Here is a 20538-nt window from a genome sequence, read left to right on the forward strand (position 1 = left end):
GTGAGACCTCATAAGACCTAATTCGTTTGAAATCCAGTATTTTTAGTTCCCTGTCAAAATTTTTGAATGTGAAAAAACTATTTCATATGGGTAAAATTAAAGGTTTTGATATGTCTAGAATGCCGTATTTTAAAAATAGGATTTATTGTAAACTTTTCAGTACTTATGTTTACAATGAGCTTCGTTTATTGGCCATATCATGTTTAGGCTTGAGAGTCACCTAAAATCTCTGAACCTTATGGAAGCGCTCTCGAATGATGTCAGCAACTTCTTTGATGCGATCACATGGCAGAGTTTTGGATTAAATGTAAAATAAGACAACTATAACTTGAATTATCACAGAGTCAGCCACCGTGCGGACTCTGATAACCGTACACTTGGCGATTGAAAAACTATCACTCATTGATCAAACGAAACTTACTTGAATATTATACTCGTACCCAAGTAAACAGTTCCGCTCTCAAATATATATATTTTCTATAAATTTAGGTTTTCAGCAAAAAACGATATATTTTATATGATATAAAGATCGGATGGATGTTTTTTGTTTTATTTTTTTTTTTTTTTTTGTTTTCCTTCTTTTCAAATCTACACATCTACTTGTCAAAGAACCCCCGCAGATACCATCCAATATCTCCCTTTTAAACTAAATTATTCGCTCCCAACAGAAGTTCAATGTCATACAAATTTTCACACGCCCACCCTTTTCAATGCAGTGCGAGAGTGACACATGTGCATCGTCAATTCCGGAGACAACAAACAACACAACAAAACAAAAGTCAATACCGCAAACGTCAATGTTGACGCTTCGAGAACACTATGGAAATGTGTTTAATTGACAAGATCAACACGAAAACCATTTAAAGACTTTTCATTCAGCCGCTAAGTAGCCGAACTATTAATGAAAATTAGGGGGATTGGAGACAGCAAGTTAAGTTATTTTTAACGGGGTCATATGAACTACGAAGAAGTAAACTATGAAAACTATTTGGGGGATGCGAAGTATGCACTTCATATAGAGGTGGTCTATGAAGTGATTCAACTAACTAGCTCTTCAAGTTAATGGTGTTTCTCAACAGATTGTTGGAAATTCTTGCTTTTGGTTAAGCGTATGTGAAACATCTTGCTTTTAGAGTACAAATTTACGTGGGTGGGGAATGACGTGAGTTTGTATATAGTGGTGGAGAATCAATGCGTTCATTGTTTCATAAATATTTTGAAAATATATTTTTGAGGGGAAAATAGAAAACACATGTGTATGGAAAAACTAACAAGTGTGACTTCTTTCATTAATTGATGTTATTTGCTTTAAATAATTGATTGATTGATTTTCGGATTTTCTGAATACAATCTTATTAGTTCAAGAGATTCTTGATCGTTTCAATAGATATGTATAGTATATATCTTTCAAATATATTTTGGTCACAAGTCATGCTGAGATGACTGTGCCAATTACGAAGAGGTTTTTGGATTAGTACTGATATTGGTATTGGTATTGGTTTAGGTATTGGTATAGATATTGGTAATGATATTGGTATATGTATTAGTATTGGTATTGGTATTGATATTGGTATTGACATTAGTATAGGTATTGGTATTGGTATTAGTATTGTTATTGGTATTGGTATTAGTATTAGTATTGGTACTGGTATTAGTAATGTTATTGGTATTGATATTGGTATTGGGATTAGTATTTATTTTGGTATTGGTATTGGAATTGGTATTGGTATTGGTTTAGGTATTGGTATAGATATTGGTAATGATATTGGTATATGTATTGGTATTTGTATTGGTTTTGGTATTAGTATTGGTATTGGGTATTGATATTGGTATTAGTATTGGTACTGGTATTAGTATTGGTAATGGTATTGGTATTAGTATTAGTATTGGTATTAGTATTGGTATTGGTATTGATATTGGTATTGACATTAGTATAGGTATTGGTATTGGTATTAGTATTAGTATTGGTACTGGTATTAGTAATGTTATTGGTATTGATATTGGTATTAGTATTTGTATTAGTATTAGTATTGGTAATGGTATTTTTATAGGTATTAGGACTATTATATGTATTAAAATTGGAATTTGAATTGCTATTGGAATGATATTTAGCATAGATACTGGTATTGGAATGAGTACTTGCACTAATTTTATGTGTAATATATTAACAACATACTTAATATAACGACAATACTTGTGTATGTGCACAGCCAAGTTAACCTTGATTGGCAGCACATACCACATTACAATCAGACCATAAAGAATTCAATACTTCAAATAAAAGCAGCATGATTATAACAACAACACCAACAATCAGTGCGTTGTGTGAAAACAAGCTGCGCAGGCGATAAGAGCCCCCGACAACCAACGCAAATGGACGATGGCAACCGGCAAGTCGGCAGCAGCAAGTATGCGCGCAGCTGAGACAAAACAAAAACAACAAGCGCAATAAAAAACAAAAGTAAAGTTAAGAAAATTCCAATATGTGCAACGATAGACAACAAACAATTGCTGTTGTTGCTGCTGCAAGTGTCGGTGGCAACATGAGCAAACATGTGGCTTCAAATAAAACAGATTTGCAAAAATAAATAAAAAGCAATAACAACAAAAAGCATGTAACAAAACAACATGCACTAGATTGCGATTGCGATCGCTGAATATCAGCACTTTGGTGTCTGCAATATGCCACTATACAAGCAGCAACGTTCATAAGTATGTATGACATGTGCAAGCATAGTCAACAACAATAACAAATGCTGAATTTTATCAGCTGTTTGCATGCGGTTACGCTACTGTGCTTGTGGTTGTTGCTATCTTCAGTGTTATTGTTGTTGCAGCTGCTTTCTTAACGGCTGTATGTTGCCTCTCTCACACTTACAACAATTATATGAAGAAGCATAAAGAAATGGTGCATCGCTGTATTTAAGCAAATATATCCTAGTATTCCCAGCAAAATTTTTGTTGTTGTTGATTGCCAGCAACAGTGTTGCTTGTACTTTTTTCAGCAGCAGCAATCTATATATCAGCAGCTTAAATATCATACACGAAAAATTACTAACCGCATTTGACGGCAAGGCAACTGAGGAAGCTCTGCTGTGCTGTCTACTAGCAACATGTTGCCGCTCGGTTGCAGAACATTTTAAAAGCGATAATGTTTGATTTGAGTCGGTGATAAGCTACTCACTTGCTTAGACGACAGGTTGCTCGGATTCGCGGCAACAAAAACACTTACATACACACACACATGTATGTTTGTATGTGCCCAGGTGCTGGCGATTTTCACCATATCTTCGGGAGCATGCACTTGCTTCGCAGACACGAAGAAAAATTATGAAATTGCTAGCTATGAAATTTAGCATCGTCTTATCTCTTTGTGTAATCAAGCTGAAAATTGAATTTTTTTCGTAATCATTGGTTGCCACCGATTACGTAGTGCTTGTAAAGCATTACTTTTGGTTGAGTGGTTTTACTGCCGTGTACGTGTTGGTCTAGTAGTTCCGCATTGGTGTTTAATGGTGCTATGGTTAGTAGTTATATTCATATATGTGCTAGTATTGGTATTTGTAATGGTATTGGTATTGGTAATGATATTTGTAATGGTGGTGGTAATGGTAAAAAATGTGTTTATAGTTTTAGTATATACTTGTATATAGTATAGTGAAATTTGTATATTAATATACATATGTAAAATATGGTATTAAAATTTGTAATGGTAATGATTACAATACTAGTATTTGTCTTGAAAATGGATTTATTTTTGTTTCTGGTATACGGATTGGCATGGAGAATGCTTCTCGTTTTCATGGTAATGGGAATGGGAATATTGGTACTAATGGTAATAATATGTACTATAGTAAATCTTTTGTATATTATAATATTAATTATATGTCATGTTATTGGGTCTTGTAATGGTAATGGATACGTCATGAGTATTAGTATTTGATTTAATATTGAAAATAGCTTTATTATTAACGCTAACTTTCATATTGGTAATGGTAATGGTATTTGTAGAGGTAATCATAATGATATTTGTAATGGTAATGATAATTTTCGCGTTAATGATATTAGTATAAACTGGTATTTATATAGTACAACTTTTGTATAGATATCATATATGTTAGTAATGATATTTGTAATGGTAATGATTGCATTATCCGTATACGTTTTAGTACTGAAAATAAATATATGTGACCTGGTCTACGAAAAGGGAGCTAACGTGCGTAAACTAGTTTTCTGGGAAACAGCTGTTAAAAATAAACAATCTCATCTTCCATCCGAATCAACTAAAAAGCCTAAAAGACACCTAAGCCCCCTTTCCGTAAACCAGGTCACATATTATGCTCGTAGTACAACTTTTGTATAGATATCTGTTAGTAATGGTATTTATAATGGTAATGATTGCACTGTTAGTATACGTTTTAGTGCTGAAAATAAATATATAATGTAATTGTACTGGTAATGGTAATTGTATTTGTAATGGTAATGATATTTGTAATGGTAGTGATTACATAAATGGTAATAATAATGTTATACTTATTTTAAAGCGAAACTTTTGTGTTAATATTGTATATTATAGTACTTGGATTTGTAATGCTAATAGTGTCAGTAATGACATTATTGAGAGCTTTCGTATTAGATTTCATATTAATGCCAATATACTTACTAATATTTTGAATAGTAATGTTATTGCAGTATTCATATTTGCTTTGCATTTCTAACTTTGATTGATTTTTGATTATAAATGATATTGAGATTTTAGTTCGGAGAATCATTCGTACAAGTATAGTTATATTTATTGGTGTTTGCATTGAAACTTTTTCTGATATTTGTATGGTATTGATATTGGCGAATTTTGATAATGGTATTGGTACTTATATTAAAATGGTATCTGATATGATAATGGATTATATCAGTGAGCAGATTCTAACTGTCATTGATGTTGAAACATGTATTGGTATTGGTAATGAGTAATTGGGTTGGTATTGACAAAAATTTAAATCAAATTCCATTCCATCATAAATTAATATATACCGTTTCAAGTTCGATGTCTATGAAAGTACTTTGTCTTTAATAACGCTCGAAAATCTAGTAAATGTTTTTAACAATAAGGACAGTATTTGTATTTATAATCTAATTACTCTGTTAAATTCGTTCATTCTTAAGACATAACGTTATTGCTAACACTCAAATTCGCAACGGCCGACTTTTATATATTTATTTTTTATTTTTTTTATTCTGTACTAGTTTCCATTCAAGACCACATTAGACATGATTTCCAGTCATTAGATTTTAATTGAGATGCTTAAGACACTAGTGATGCATTTAAGTACATACGTAACAACGAATACGCACATTACCACCACAATGTTCGTGTGTTTGTCGTGTATGACAACTCTCAAATGTCAAATTAGCGCACGCTGTACACCACCGAAAATGGCTCAATTGTAAAAAGCAACGCTTAGTGACAGCTGACAATTGAGTTGAAAGCTTTTAGGCGCCAGAGCTGCACCGCGAACAGCAAGCATACTAACTTCGTAGTATTTCCCAGGCTAACTGTTAAACTAAAATGCATACAAACATATGAACAACTGTCAGTGAATAATAGCAAGCGACATGGAACAGGTTTTATGTGAATTTCTGAGCCAGCGAAGAGGACTTGGAGTAACAGCGTGCTTGTCGGAGTAGTGTAAAAAAAAACTTGTACGCCGCCGATAAACCATAATGAGCGCACGCTTGCAGACGAAACTAAGCCCAATAAAAGGAAGGAAAATAATGCAGACTTTAACCCTCAAAACTCATTAAATAATAAAAAATATTTCATACCAAAAAATATAAGAATGGAAGGAAGAGAAAGAGCATAAAAAGAATATAATAAACCCTTCCAAAGCTTACCCAAAGCCGGGGTCCTACTGCTTTATCACAAAATCTCAAACTGCCTTTCAATCTTTTCTTTTTGCGTGTTTTAGTTTGCGACGCGCCAAAAATTCAAAAACTCGTGCGCTCACTTTTGCTTCCTTCACAAGTCTTGCTGTCCTAAAAAATTAGCAGTTTATTTCTTTTTATGCGAAATAGCAACAAAACAAACACACACTGCAAAATAAAGCAACAAATGCGCCGCTAAACAAATTGTTTGCACAACAAATTTTTGGGGGCATATAAAAATAAAGCGCAAGAAAGTGCCAAGTGTGAAAGATTTAGCACATTAGATAATGGTCGAGCTCGCGTGAGCGAAGACAGACAAGTGACTGACAGCAACAACGCGGCAGCGCGCGGTTTGCCAAACCGAAATGGCAGCGGCCGCAAAACAAATCTCAAAAAAGAATCGAAAGCAAAAGGAGGAAAAATATTTTGCACCAATAAAAGGCAGATGAATGCACAGCAACAACAAAAACAATGCACTAAAATTCAGAAAACGCCGGGCAAAACAAACATTTCCTATAAATTTAAAAGTTTAAACTCGCAGAGCGAAAAAACGCGGCCACAATTGGACGCCTGCGAATGACGGCACATGCAACCCGTTTAGGCTGACACTCAGACGGCGTTGCAACAGACAAGCTGACGCGTCAGTGGTTTTTGAAAAATAAAAAAAAATATGCTACATTTTCAGCAAGCAATGAAAGTGAGAAATTTTATCAGTGTTTATAGTTTTTCCGCTTAATTAACAGTTAATTTGGCTATTAAGAAACCAAAGAAACTCGTGACGCGCTACAGTAAAATATTATTACATCCGTACTGCATTTATGAAAATACTGAGAGATATGAGAGCAAAGAGTACTGCGCGATGAATGTATATTTTCAGTATCCTGTTATTTTGAGAAACAATATAATAAAAGAGTTAAGGTGGGTCCCTTCTCAAAAATAGGCAACACTTACACAAACGGTTCCACTCCCCCGAGGTTACTAAATACACCTCCAAGGAACTGATTGAGCAGGACAGTAATGGACCATCAGTTTCAGGGACCTGCAAGAAGAGAATCAACATTATTAGGGGAAATAGGAAGTCTTACGCAGAGGCAACCCGTCCCTTCAACTACTCTATAATCGACACTGGCACACCCGGAGGGAGCATGTTGGCGAGGCAAAGTCCATGTTTATGACTGCGTACAGGGATGGTTAAATGGACACATGATTGCCGTCAGCCTCAAACACATCGGTGTTCAAAATTGACATGGCTCGGTTCGAAGGGAAGTTTTCCGGTTGGTCATAAACTCTGTAGAAGATGGTGCAGCCATCTGCTCCATAGTGGAGAGTATCTCTGATCTCTGACTTAATTCCATATTTGTCTTGTGCTAGACAAGGAAGTTCATAGAGTCCTGAAAATGCATATTTTCGTTAGAGGTGGAAAGCGGAATTGAGGACGTGTCTATAGTAGAGTATTCATCCTGACAGTACCCCATGAGGCGATTACATATTTTATGGTACAGACCAAGTAAGTGAAGTATGACACAATTTACGAGAACTATGCCCATGATTTTCGGCCTTGGAGCCAGACTGGACGTCACTGCATGGTCACTCTACTCGACCATTATAATGAACTCATTTTAAATTTTTTATGCGGCCGAGAAAAAGAAATCCATGAAGAAATAAACACAAAGTTGTCAATCCGCAGTAGAGAAGAATGGACCAATGGTCGACAGTTCCAGCTTTAAAATCTACATACTGACCGATGAATTTCACCTTTTTATTTTCGGTAGAATCTCTTTAGAGAATCTTTACAAGTTTATTAAACTCCCAAAACTTTCTCTTCTGTAATATGGTTTCTGAACTTAATATTATGTTTTTTTATCCCAACTCTTGTGTCGATAGTTTCCTTTTTTCTTTTAAAATAAATTTTGGAGTATAATCTTAAATCAAAAGTCTATAAACCACTCTCCACCCCTTCCGACATAAACGCTTGAATTACCCTGAGTTGATTACATATTAGCGTAATTAATTTCTTTCACAGACAATCATGCCGCTGAATAACTCAAGTATTCCTAGTTCATTTATCAAATATTCCGATTTCATTTACCCACCAAAAAACAGCTGGTCTTTCGCCAGTGCGGCCTTGAACGCCGACTATGAATAATAAATAACATTCTTACACAATAAAAGCGCAAAAAGGCATGACAAGAGTGCCATACAAAATAATTACGACCGCAATGAATAAATGTTTGTTATATAACCAAACCACCAGCGGGTTCTAACGCAATGCTCACCGGTTTTTTGGTAATCTTATCGCCGCGTCGCATTTGGCGCTGGTGTCGCGTCAGCCCAGCCACTGCCGCGCCGGTGTTGCAAGTTGGCCAATTTTGGCGCATTGCGCACACTTGTTGAACTTTTGCTTGCGTGTCGGCATATCGATGCAGGAATAAAGATAACATTTTCGCGGCATTAGAAGTGTTTGGCCAGTGCCTCGGCGCTGTAGCTCCGCTTGCGTCTAACGTGTGAGGGTAGCTTGAGGCGGTTGTTATGTAAAGGACGCAGGGGATTCTAACAAGTTGTGCCAAATCATTAATGCGCTTTAACTAACTGTCAGTTAATTGGTCAGTTATGTACGTGTATTTGCATTTGCGTGTTTAGATAATCTCATCGCCGCCGCAAAGCACTGTTTTTAGCGGATAATCTTGGCTCATAAATATAACTCATGATTAACTGACAAAGATAGCCATTGATTGAGTCGCAACCAAGCGATAACTAATGTATTTATGGCACATATTTATAATTATAATACAAATACGATACGTTTTGAGGGGTGAATTGCGTTGACCTGAAATTTTGACATGATTTTAAGAATTACTTGCGATCGTTTTCAACTTAATTGTGGGAATTTTCGTTTGCTAAGATTAATTTTGTTCAAAAAATATGTTATTATGTTAGTACGAATGGAGTCTTAACAAGTGATCAATTATAACCATTTGATCAAATTTGAGACGGGCTGGTGCTTTTAATAGTACTTTACCATGATCAAATTTGAGACGGGCTGGTGCTTTTAATAGTACTTTACCATGAAAAAAATTAAACAACGAGCTTACTTGAGATTTCAATGAAATCACGACTACGAAATCTTTTAAAATGTAGCAGAAGTTGTTTTGGAAGTCGACATTATCACGAACACGTCAAAAATTCATAGCAAAATAGCTGCTTGACCAAACACTACATTCATCTAACTCATCATTACTAATAACGAGACATTTTATCAAGAAAAAATTACAATTAAAGACGCTACAGCCGGTGAAATTTACCCACAAAGGTTATAGTACCTATAAGCGGCTTCAAAATGAATCCTGGCGCTAGACATTAAAACATGTGCTAGTCAAATGATCGCAGTGCATAAGCTGTCGGCAATAAGGGTAATAAGTGCTAACCGAACAATATCCAGTAAGACTGCTGAAGTAATAGCCAGTTTGTCGCCCCTTAACTTTCAGAATGACGAGTTCGCGTGAATATCCAAGTTATCAGAGTTGTCTATCGGAGCCAAAGCAGATAAAGTTTCACAAGTTTCACAATGTGGCAGCAACGATGGCAAACCTCAGCCAAAGGTACCCACAGACAGAATGAGAAAAGTTCTCTGAATGGCGTTCCAAAATTGAGCAGAGACGGAAAAACGCATGTCAAAAACGGTTAAAAGTGAAGATTACTTTGATTATCGTCGTGAGATTTACCATGAATTTATTCCACAGGGTCAAATGATGAGTAAGGAAAACTACTTGATTACTTTGAAGCCTCTGTGTGAAGCAATTTGCCGTAGATGACCGGATTTGTGCAGAAAATTCATGGATCTCTTGTCACGATATCATATTGCGGCATAATTATGACTAACTTCGGACCAAACACAAAACGATCCCTTGCGAAAGGCTTTTAAGATAACCAAAAATTTGTTAAGGTAGACGGTGTCAATCCCAGCCACTTCGCTGGTTAGTTAGTTTGCCGAAGGTATGTCAATCTTATTCCGCCAAAAGCTGGACAGTAGCGTAGAAAGTACCCAGGTGATTCCATTTGCCTTCCCTCATACGGCTTTAGTAAAAAGCATCCAATGAGATATTTAATGAGCCTCACCACTAACAATCACGGCGAGATAGACTAAATAGGCAATTTAGAGAACCTCTTAACGTTCCACTCTGAACGAGATAGATCTCGCAGCCTCACAAGTTCTGGGTCTTGATCAACACTTGCCAAGCTTCGGGAGGTCCATAGATCCAGCGCAAGAGAGCAAGAGGAAAACGGAATACCTACTCGCTCGCAAACTGATGAAGTTTAATTACAAATAAAATTTTCTATAATTATTTATTATTATCAAATATCATATGAATTTCATACTGTCCTACGACGAAACTAAAAGCCACTTCGCCTGTATGTATGCCCCAAAAATGCACCACCCAAATCTCCGCTCTTTACCACGCGCTTGAGTAAATTTGCTCACACTGCATGCTAACATGTGTGGAGAACGCGTTTATCTTTCGAATGCCTTGTTTTCGCGCCGAAAATTGTCTCTAAATGGTAAATAAATACAACGACAACAAACAATGCAATCAAAATAATCAAGAAAATCGTGTAGATAATTTTCCGCCGCCAAGGTGCAGCCACACAAAATGACATTTATGACCGCAAACATTGCGTCGTTGTTTGAACCAGTGAGCATTTCGTGTTGTTCTCGTTGTTGTTGCTTGGAATTTTATTTACTTTTGAACGACAAAATTATATATATGCATGCACATTTCAAGATTTTAAGAAGCTTTTTCGTTTTTGTATTGTGCAGCCATAGCTATAACCTAGCCCAATGCGCCGGCGTGCGGCGCTGTCGACTGTCGACTGTCACAGTCATAAATTTTATTTGAATTTTCCAATTCTATGAAAATCGACCTTCGAGTTTCCTTATTTAGATAAATAATACACGAAATTTTCATATTGGTGCCGTTTTATGTTTGCCATGCGATAATCAGTTGGTGTGGTGGTACGAGTATTTACATTTAATTGTTTGACGACATGTTCACGCTTTTGAAAATGTGGCGCTTGCGCGTGGCGAATGACTTGGGTGTGTATGCATGTGTGTGGTTTTTGTTTGTCTTCTTTGCCGTTTGTTCTAAGAGCGGGGTTGGGCGGAGTATTGAGCTGTGAATTTGTTTTTCTAAAAATAATAAAGGGATTACAGTGGTGCTTAGCATTCGCTTGAGGCAATGACTTGACTTCCTTACCCCAACTTCTTTCTTCTTCTGACTTTAGCCTTGCTTCTGCAATGCATTTACTCGAATTCTCATATTCGAAAGTTTTTCCTTCCAGCAAGATGTATAATAAAACTCTGGGTATATAATTTTCGAATCTCTTTGGTTTTGTTCCGAATCCAGTTAAAAAGTGATCCACTTCGAGGTTCCCTACCTATTCAAAGAAAAATCTGAGTATTCATTCGAAAGAATATTCTTTGACATTTATTTTTTGAAGAATATCTCTTTCATATGTTGGCCGCGGCTATATCTCAGATGAGTCCAATTTTCGATGGCTCGCATTTCGATTGGTAACTGACGAATGACACGTGTGAGGTTTTGATCCAAGGCCTGATCGAGCAGGATTGTTCGCATATACTTAAGAATTTACATGTCCCCACAGCGAAAAGTCTAAAGGTGTGATATCACACGATCTTGGTTGAGCTCAATTAATACATTGATTGATGCGATGTGTGGGAAATGGCGCCACCTTGCTGAAATGCCGAGGCCACGAACTTCAGTTCCTTGAATCAGGTTGCTCTCTGTCCGATGCGTCAAATGCAGCAATTTTGCTTGTTAACATACCAGTTTAGCCACTAATCGTCGGATCTCTTTGGAACTTTGCAAGAGCCCATAGAGCGAAACGATGTCATTTGGGAAGGTTGTATATCGTGCTAAGAAGAAAAATTCCGTGGATATCCAGTAGTTTCTGGTGAGGTAGTATTTATTGAATATAATTATGTTGCCCGAGAACTAGACTACTTCGGAAAATCAGAAAAACTACAGTGTTCTTACTACCGTCAGCGTGTTCCGATCCTCTTTTTACGAATCATGTTCCAGAACTATTATACCATGATTACATGGTCTCGCTTACCATATCTTTTAATCAATTTTTGAACAAACACTTTTGTAAAACGATGCCTTTTCATTATTCTGCATAATAATTTACCAATTGTTTTCCAAAATCTTACTTCCAGATATATCAAGTCTTCTTTGTCATGCTTAAGTCGGCAAACTCACCGAGACCCGCCTCTTGGGTATTGGAGAAATCGCTGGATGGTTTCACTTACGAACCTTGGCAGTATTTTGGACTCAGCGACGCAGATTGTCAGCGACGTTACGGTTTGGCCGGCCAGAATGGTAAATACGTTTTCGAAAATGATACCGAAGTCATATGCACGACGCAATTCTCAAAAGCGCTACCACTCGAGAACGGCGAATTACATGTTTCACTGTTGAAAAACCGCCCCGGTGCTATGGATCAAAGCGAAGAGCTAATGAACTTCATAACAGCACGTTACATACGCATACGCTTGCAGGGCATGCACACAACCGCGAACTTGGATAACAGCGTCGATTGGCTGCTGGATGCGCAATCGCTGGAGAAGCGCTCTTTCTACTCACTTAAACAGATACGCGTAAGTGCGCGCCTCGATTGCCACGGTCATGCTGATAAGACTGTTGAGTTGGCGGAGAAGCGCGCCGCTGAGTTGGAGTACGCGCAACTCGCATCCACGCTGCAATGTGTCTGTCAGCATAATACCTGCGGCGCCGACTGCGGCGAATGCTGTGCGCTCTATCAGGACAAACCATTTCGCAACGGCACCGCGCGTGAGCCAAACGAGTGCGCGCTGTGTCAGTGTAACGGACATGCAGAGTCTTGCATCTATGATGCGTTTCTGGATCGCGGCATCTGTCAGCAGTGTCAAAACAACACCGCCGGCAATGAGTGTGAGTTTTGTGTGAACGGACACTATCGCGCTATAAATGAAACGCTTGCGACGCCCTGCCTGCGCTGCGAATGTGATGGACGCGGCGCTGCAGGCACCTGTGATCCCGTGAGTGGTCAATGCCACTGCCGCGAGGGCTTTCAGGGGGCGCGTTGCGATGAATGCGCTAGTGGTTACTATGGAGACGAGTGTCGTCGCTGTGAGTGTGATGTGCGCGGCACCATACCAGACACCGAATGCGCGGGTGTGTGTAAATGTAAGGCGCATGTGACCGGCGATAGCTGTGCTGATTGCTTACCAGGCTATTATGATCTTAGCGCCGAGCATCCAGATGGCTGTGCGCCCTGCTGGTGTTCGGGTGTGGGCTTGTCATGCAGTAGCGCTGTGCTGCAAACGCTCGCCTTCGAGACGCTGAACGATTGGAAGGTAACGGACATGACGCGCTCACAAGTGGTTGCCGCCACTGTGGATCACGATACAAATTATCTAGTTTATAATATGGACGATCTGAATGATGTGGAAGCTATTTACTGGCAAGCGCCACAAGGTTATCTCGGTAATCGCCTCACCAGCTATGGCTCGCGCCTCACCATACAAATTAACTGGGTGACCATACGTGGCGATACTTCTGGCAAACCTACCGCTGGACCCGATATCATACTATTCGGACGCAATGGTCTTAAAATTGCTCACGGTGACACTACATATACGCATGGTTCAGCGGCTACCATTAACATTACGCTCGAAGAGTCGGGATGGTATCACGTGCCGCCAGCTGTGCGCGATATTAAGACGCGCCTGAGACGCACTGAATATCACGGATCGGCGGTGACGCACGCTCAAATGCTGTCAGTTCTTTCGGCGCTGGATGCTTTACTTGTACGCGGCACTTTTCACACAGATCAAGTGGAAACCTCGTTGGAACGCGTAATTATTTACTCGGGCGGCACAGAATTAGGCGCCGCGAAGGCCAGCACGCGCGTTGAACAATGCGTTTGTCCCATCGGTTATTCAGGTCTCTCTTGTGAGAGCTGCGATTTCGGCTTCATACGCATCTGGGAGAACGCGACTGATCATCAGTTGGTGGCCAAGTGTATCCCTTGTCCGTGCAATGGTCACTCGAACTCATGCGACTTGCAGAGCGGCGGCTGTGGCAACTGCATGCACAACACCTATGGAGAGCGGTGAGTAAAGTATTGGGACTTTATATAATTTAATTAATTTTGTTTAGATAAAAAGAATTAGTTTTGCCCCTGATAATACTTAAATATTCCTAATTATGTTAGTAAAGTTATGTAGTAAATTATTATTAATCACTGGACTCTATTACCTGGTCACCTTAAACTATCCACTCCACCACTGGGTGTTTGTCTCTACTATGATACACGAATTTTCACCACACTCACCACAATGGCATTAACTCACACTCTTTTCTCTCATTCGACCAGTTGTGAGCGTTGTAAAGTGGGCTATTACGGCAATCCGCTGCAAGGCACCGAACACGACTGCAAACGCTGCGCTTGCCCTCTACTGGCGGATAGCAACAACTTTTCGCCCAGTTGTCAGTTGAAAACATATAGCATCATGGACTTGAACCCAATATACGGTGTGGTGGAGAATTCCGAATACATTTGCACACAGTGTCCGCCCGGCTACACTGGTGACCACTGCGAGATGTGCGACGATGGCTACTATGGCAATCCAACAGAGTTAGGCTCACAGTGTCGGCCATGCGATTGCAATGGTGGACCGTGTGATGTCTTCACCGGGCAGTGCATCATATGCGAGTGAGTAGACGGTGAAAAATATAAAAATTCATTCATAATACAAATGTCTCTTTCTTACCCAACCCTTAGCGGCAACACGGAGGGCTGGCGTTGTGAGCGCTGCAAGCTTGGCTACTGGGGCGATCCCTCGGCGGGTTGTGAGCCATGCGATTGCTATATTGACGGCTCGGATAGTGATTATTGTGACAGCACGAATGGTCAGTGTTTGTGTAAACCGCGTTTCGCCGGTCAAAAGTGTGACGAATGTGACGCGGGTTTCGCGAATGTCGATTTGAAGTGTTTACCGTGTAATTGTAATCCATTCGGCGCAGAGGATATAGATTTTTGTGATCCCGATAGTGGTCAGTGTCAGTGTAAACCTGGTGTGACTGGACTGAAATGTGATGAATGCGCCGAGGGACATTTTGGACTGAAGGAGGAATCCGATGGTTGTGAGGGTGAGTCGTCAGTTTTATACTTTACTCAAATTTAATTTTGCTTATACATATATAAACGAAAGTAATAAGGATGAATAGTCTATTAATCCATTCAAGATTCAATATTGATCTTTATACACACTTCTGTATTTATTCGATTTAAAATATTGTATGAGTTTTTACTCAAGGGCATTTTGATGGGTCCGATTTTGACTTCTTGTTTATAATTATATTTTCTACAAATTGTGGATCTATTCTGTACTAGATTTACATATATCTATACATAAACCGAATCTAAGTTACATATACCCAGTCCATTTTTTATTCCATGACTTTGATTAGAGAGGTCCCAGTATAAGACCTTTCTTTATATAGTAAGAGAAAAGTATTAAATGCTTTTTCCACAGTATTCCCTATTTATTGTGGAGGCCTAACCTAGCCTGTGGGAGCATACATTAGTTTTTATGATAACAAAGATAGCACCCCTCTAAGTCTTGCCGAATTAGGTATTCTTTTCTGCGAAACTTATAGCTGGTAAAATCAGACTGTGGCTGGATAAACATACGTAAAGCCGACTATTATATAAACAAGCTTATATGTAGCTCGTTTAGAAGGATAGTTTGGTCTTCTGCTTGTTCGGCTAGGAGCTGCGTTGGCTTCTTCCAGTTCACTACTAGATGGTAGGATCTCGAACCAGCCCAGCAAGCATTGGTCAGCTACTAGCAGCTTTGCAGCCGCAAGATCTTTCTTGACCACGGTAAATACTAAAGGTATAGTGAGCTACTAGCTCTCATCAAAGTCCGCCTTTAAATAGTTGTAGGAGTTTTAATTGGTCTATGTCCGATCGGGATTCATGGGGTTAAACATTTTGCTGGATGACAGTTGCATCGGAAGTTTGGAAGAAGATGAGATGGAATAATCTTAACATTACTTCACAAATGTTCCACTTTTGGCAATTCAAGGCTAAAATATATCGGGTCTCACATTTTTAAAGATCCAGATGAAGTATCGGAGGTGGCAATAAGCAGATTTGTGATAGGTCCCAGGCGCATTATCGAAAGCAGATATGCAATAACCTCAGTTTTTCATTTGCCTTCACAAAGGACTAAATAGTATACCCTCACTATGCTGAAGCATTAACCATATAACCTTACCTATTCTAACCACTTGGTCTCATTTTCTTCACGAAGTATTTCTAATGAGTAGTTATTTTAACGAGAAAATTTACTGGGAATATCAAATATAGTTTGTGAGTTTGGACTTTGGCTCTTATGTTTCATATTTAGATACATTCTCTGGATTTTCTAATGAAGCTAGAATTCGTTGGTTTGAGGTCAAATGGATTTCTTTATATGTATATTACCGAGAACTATGACAAGTAATTCAGAGAGTAAGAAGCTGTCTCAGAAAAGCTGTCTATTATACGCTATCCTTTTGGATATGTAATCAAATAACCAAGAGATGGCCAGTATTCTTTGAGATTCAATATATGAGATTCTCAGATTCTCAGACAGATTTTCCTTAAAAGTTCAGCTCTGCAACAAAACTTTTGGAACTTAAAGCTTTATTCTGTGCGGTAATTGTCTGGAGACTTGATTTCAGAGCTCATAACTCCCGATCCCTCGGTACTCTCCCTTAAACCGCTAACTGTATTGCATACTTTTCGCACCAACATAAACCAAAACCACTTGTGATTCTTGCCAAGCACGCATCAAAGTAAATCCATCAACTTTTCATTTCGTATACGACACAGTGATCACTTAAAAATCTCATATCTTTATTAAAAGCTCTTTAATAAAACATTTATGACACGCACACGCACGCGCACACACTTGCATGCAAACATATTATAGTTTAAATCATATACTTTAAAGTATCAACCTACTCACCTCTTCAAAACGCAACTTCATGAGTATTGCACATGCCACATTTTAAAGTACATGCAACAACAACAAGTGGCGTACATATCGTATATGCAATTGCGTTGCACGAGTGAAATATAACATGCAGTGCTTGATGGAACATTTTGTGGCACGTCTGCTGCTGCACTCGTGCCGCGCGCACTATAATAACAACAACGATAGCAATAAGAAGAACTCTCACCGCTGGATGCGTGAGCGAACGCGTGATTGCTTGCATTCAATGCATGCAATTAAGCTTAAGTGTTTTTCGAAAATGCAATGATGCATGAGTACTTGCGTACCAAATATATTTACATACATATATAGCTACATGCACACATACATATCTACTATGTATAGGTGAAGAGCTGTAAAGCCACCAACTGCTCCTATATAATATTTATACCCTGAACGGGGTGTATTGAGTTGAAATATCGATCTGAAATTTTGCACACCTGTTTTTCTCTCCAAGATGCTACTCATTGGTTGGAATCGCCGATATCGGACTATTATAGCATATAGCTGCCATACAAACTGATCAATCAAAACCGATTTCCTGTATGAAAAACTTTTTTGCTTGACAAAATATCATAACGAAATTCGGCACAGAATATTTTCTGAAGCAACACTAAAATCTCTGAAAATTTTTTCTCGATCGGACTATTATAGCATATAGCTGCCATACAAACTGGCCGTTCCAACTGCAGTCTTTGTAAGGCAAACTTTTTTATTAGATTAGATATTCTCACACAATGTTGAGCAGATTATTGTCTAAAGCAACGCTACAATCTCTAAATATATTGTTCAGATCGGATCACTATAGCATATAGCTGCCAAACAAACTGACCGTTCAAAATCAAGCTAAATAGCTTTTTATACCCTTTTATGCTATAAAAAGTGCAGCTGTTAAGGGTATTATGGCTTTGGTGTAACGTTTTTTTTTGTCTTTCTTCAATTTATCTTCTTATTTAACTGTTTCATACACACACTCACTTGTTATAGTTGGTTTTTTCTCCCACTGCGTATTCCATTTTCGGAAAATATGCTTGTGTGTATGCATGTTGCACGGTGAGATGAAAAGCAGATGATCCGTCCATCGGCAGCTGCATTGAAGACATCACTGTCGACCTTAGGAAATAAAGCGAGCGATAAAGCAGGCGTGCGTTACAAAAACAAGTGCAAGCAACTACACAAAACCATATATAGAGACATACATATGTATGTACATATATGTGTATGTATGTGCCCCAAAAAGTACCAACGCCTTTCTACGTTTATTGCAGTACCTTCAAACATTCATAAAAATTCTTACCTCTCCAACAACCATAAGCACACTTAATATTTTGTTTTTTTTTTTTTGTTGTAATTATAGTCAAATGCTGCTACGTGTTCCAATTGACCTGTTGAACCAGGCGCATATTCATATTTGGTCGAGCAAGTGGCTATAAACATTTTTGTTTTCCTTTCTTTACAATTGTCTATGCTTCTTCTTTTTCATTGAAACAAAAGAAAAAGTTCTACCGAATGTGCAGGCAGAGGTATGAGGGTAGTTTGATAAGTTCGCTTGAGAATATGCTACACATATGTATATATGTACATGAGTTAGTAGCTGTAAAACTAATTGATGTTAATTTTTTCATATAGTTTTTGGGAGATTAATCGTTACTTTTTCCATAGTCATAGTTTTCAGTGCATTATGGTGGATCTATATCAGGGCAGCGGTAATTGAACTTTGCAAAATTCGGAAGATGTAAGTTTAAGTATCCCAGAAAGCCCAAAGAAGTCGTTTCTTGGACTTATTGACAGAAGCAGAGGATGGATTCTAGCATCTCAATCATGTCTGCTTCCCAGACTTTCCTGTAAGTGTCAACGTTACTTGTACCCATCCCGCACCAATGTGATGCTAGTAAGTTCACTAGGCCAGGAACATTTCTGCAGTCCTTTCGAGACAGTGTGAACAGAAAACATGCGTATTTATCCTCCATTCCCTTGTTCACATGGTGTTGGCGATTGTGCTTGTTCTTAAGGTAATCCTCCTCTTCTTGATCCGTCCCTTTCGTAAGTTTTATTGTAAATCGTTTTTAGCGAGTTCTTGTACTGGTTTGGCTATCAACTGATGGAACTTTTGAGAATCTCATCAGCTATTACGTTTTCAGGAACATTATTTCGGTCTTGAACCTAACCTTCTTCGTCTCGTTGATATCGGATTTTTAGGAACTCATCTATTTCGCTTCTATATTTCGGGTTAACAGATACTCCTACTTGTTCAATATAATAGGTATATGAACACAAAGGGAGATTCTCATCTTACTAAGACCACTTAGATTCTTAAAAGCTTACTGTCTGCACTTCGTATTCGATTATACACCACTAAGTGTAGCTATAGAGACTTTTAAATATGATTTCATTAGTATGTTCCCATACTGATTGACTATGATATCGATTTAAAATCTCATATTGTATATGATATGGTTTGATGTTTTCACAACGTATATATTTTGTATAAGGTAAGAACACCCTTTTTACTCACACCTCTTCTCTTCACACTTCCACCTGTCTGTTATGCACTTTTGTTCCTACAAGTACCGTCAGAATGTAGCAACTTGTCTTCTTAGCCCTCTGTTGCAACTTTCACTGTTGCTTTAATTATTTTCCGTTTTCTTTTTGATCGACTCACTGTCGTGGCGAGTAGCGCTACTCTTGAATTCTTAATTTCATGATTGTAATTTAATTTTCTTTTTTCGTTTATTTACTTTTCTCATTTCGTATTCTTTCACTTGAATTTGAAAGCTTTTGAAGTGTCTTCAATGGGATTATTATGAAATTAATCAGGTTTATTAGAGCCAGCGCAATTTAAATGGGAAACAATTTCAATTTATTTTATTTGCTCAAACACTTAAATCGTTAAAACAAAGCACTCCAGGCCATAAGTGCATATTCTTTTGCCAAATATTCAAAGAGAAAAGGAAAATTTTTAAAAAAGAAGGTTAAATAGTTTCAATATATCTGCCTGCTACTTTAAAAAACTACAAGTCTATTTGGTCTACTTAAAATATTTCATCGAGTTGTTTCAATATTTTTGCTTGATCTTAGTTTTGCTTTTAATGGCAATGAAATTCTTTAAAAAATTATTATATAACATAAAATGATCAGCACAGACTACAAAAGAGATAATATAATATGTCAATATCCATTGACCCACCTCCTATATACTTTACTTTATACTATACTTTAGTTCTGAACAGTGATCTATGATCTCAACTATTCTGGAACAAAAACTTCAAAAAATTATTTAAGAAACCCTAAAATAATATACATAAAGGTTTAGAGCAAGAAATTATAGATGTATAACATTTTTAATTAATTTATCAGTGAAGACAAGATCAAAATATAATAATTTCAATCCATGATTGGCCGGTTTAAATTTAGAAAAAAGGTCAGTTTAAAACATCAGTCATATGAGAAATTAAACAGCAGAGCTATAGCCTGACCACTTTAATACTTTGTAAAGGAAATAGTATGTG

At 37.9% G+C, this 20538-nt stretch overlaps 1 protein-coding gene across 4 annotated transcripts in view; it reads left to right on the forward strand.

Moving 5' to 3' along the window:
- LOC105232483 (laminin subunit alpha-1) overlaps positions 1-20538 on the forward strand; it is a 213506-nt gene that overhangs the window by 64164 nt on the left and 128804 nt on the right. For all 4 annotated transcript variants that reach the window (XM_049446855.1, XM_049446854.1, XM_049446856.1 and 1 more), the window contains exons 4-6: positions 12158-14094; positions 14359-14697; positions 14767-15134. In XM_049446855.1, coding sequence (XP_049302812.1) covers positions 12158-14094; positions 14359-14697; positions 14767-15134 — 2644 coding nt within the window. The remainder of the gene's footprint in view (positions 1-12157; positions 14095-14358; positions 14698-14766; positions 15135-20538) is intronic.

The sequence above is a fragment of the Bactrocera dorsalis genome, chromosome 1 (genome assembly GCF_023373825.1).
Source record: "Bactrocera dorsalis isolate Fly_Bdor chromosome 1, ASM2337382v1, whole genome shotgun sequence".
In the NCBI taxonomy this organism is placed as follows: domain Eukaryota; kingdom Metazoa; phylum Arthropoda; class Insecta; order Diptera; family Tephritidae; genus Bactrocera; species Bactrocera dorsalis.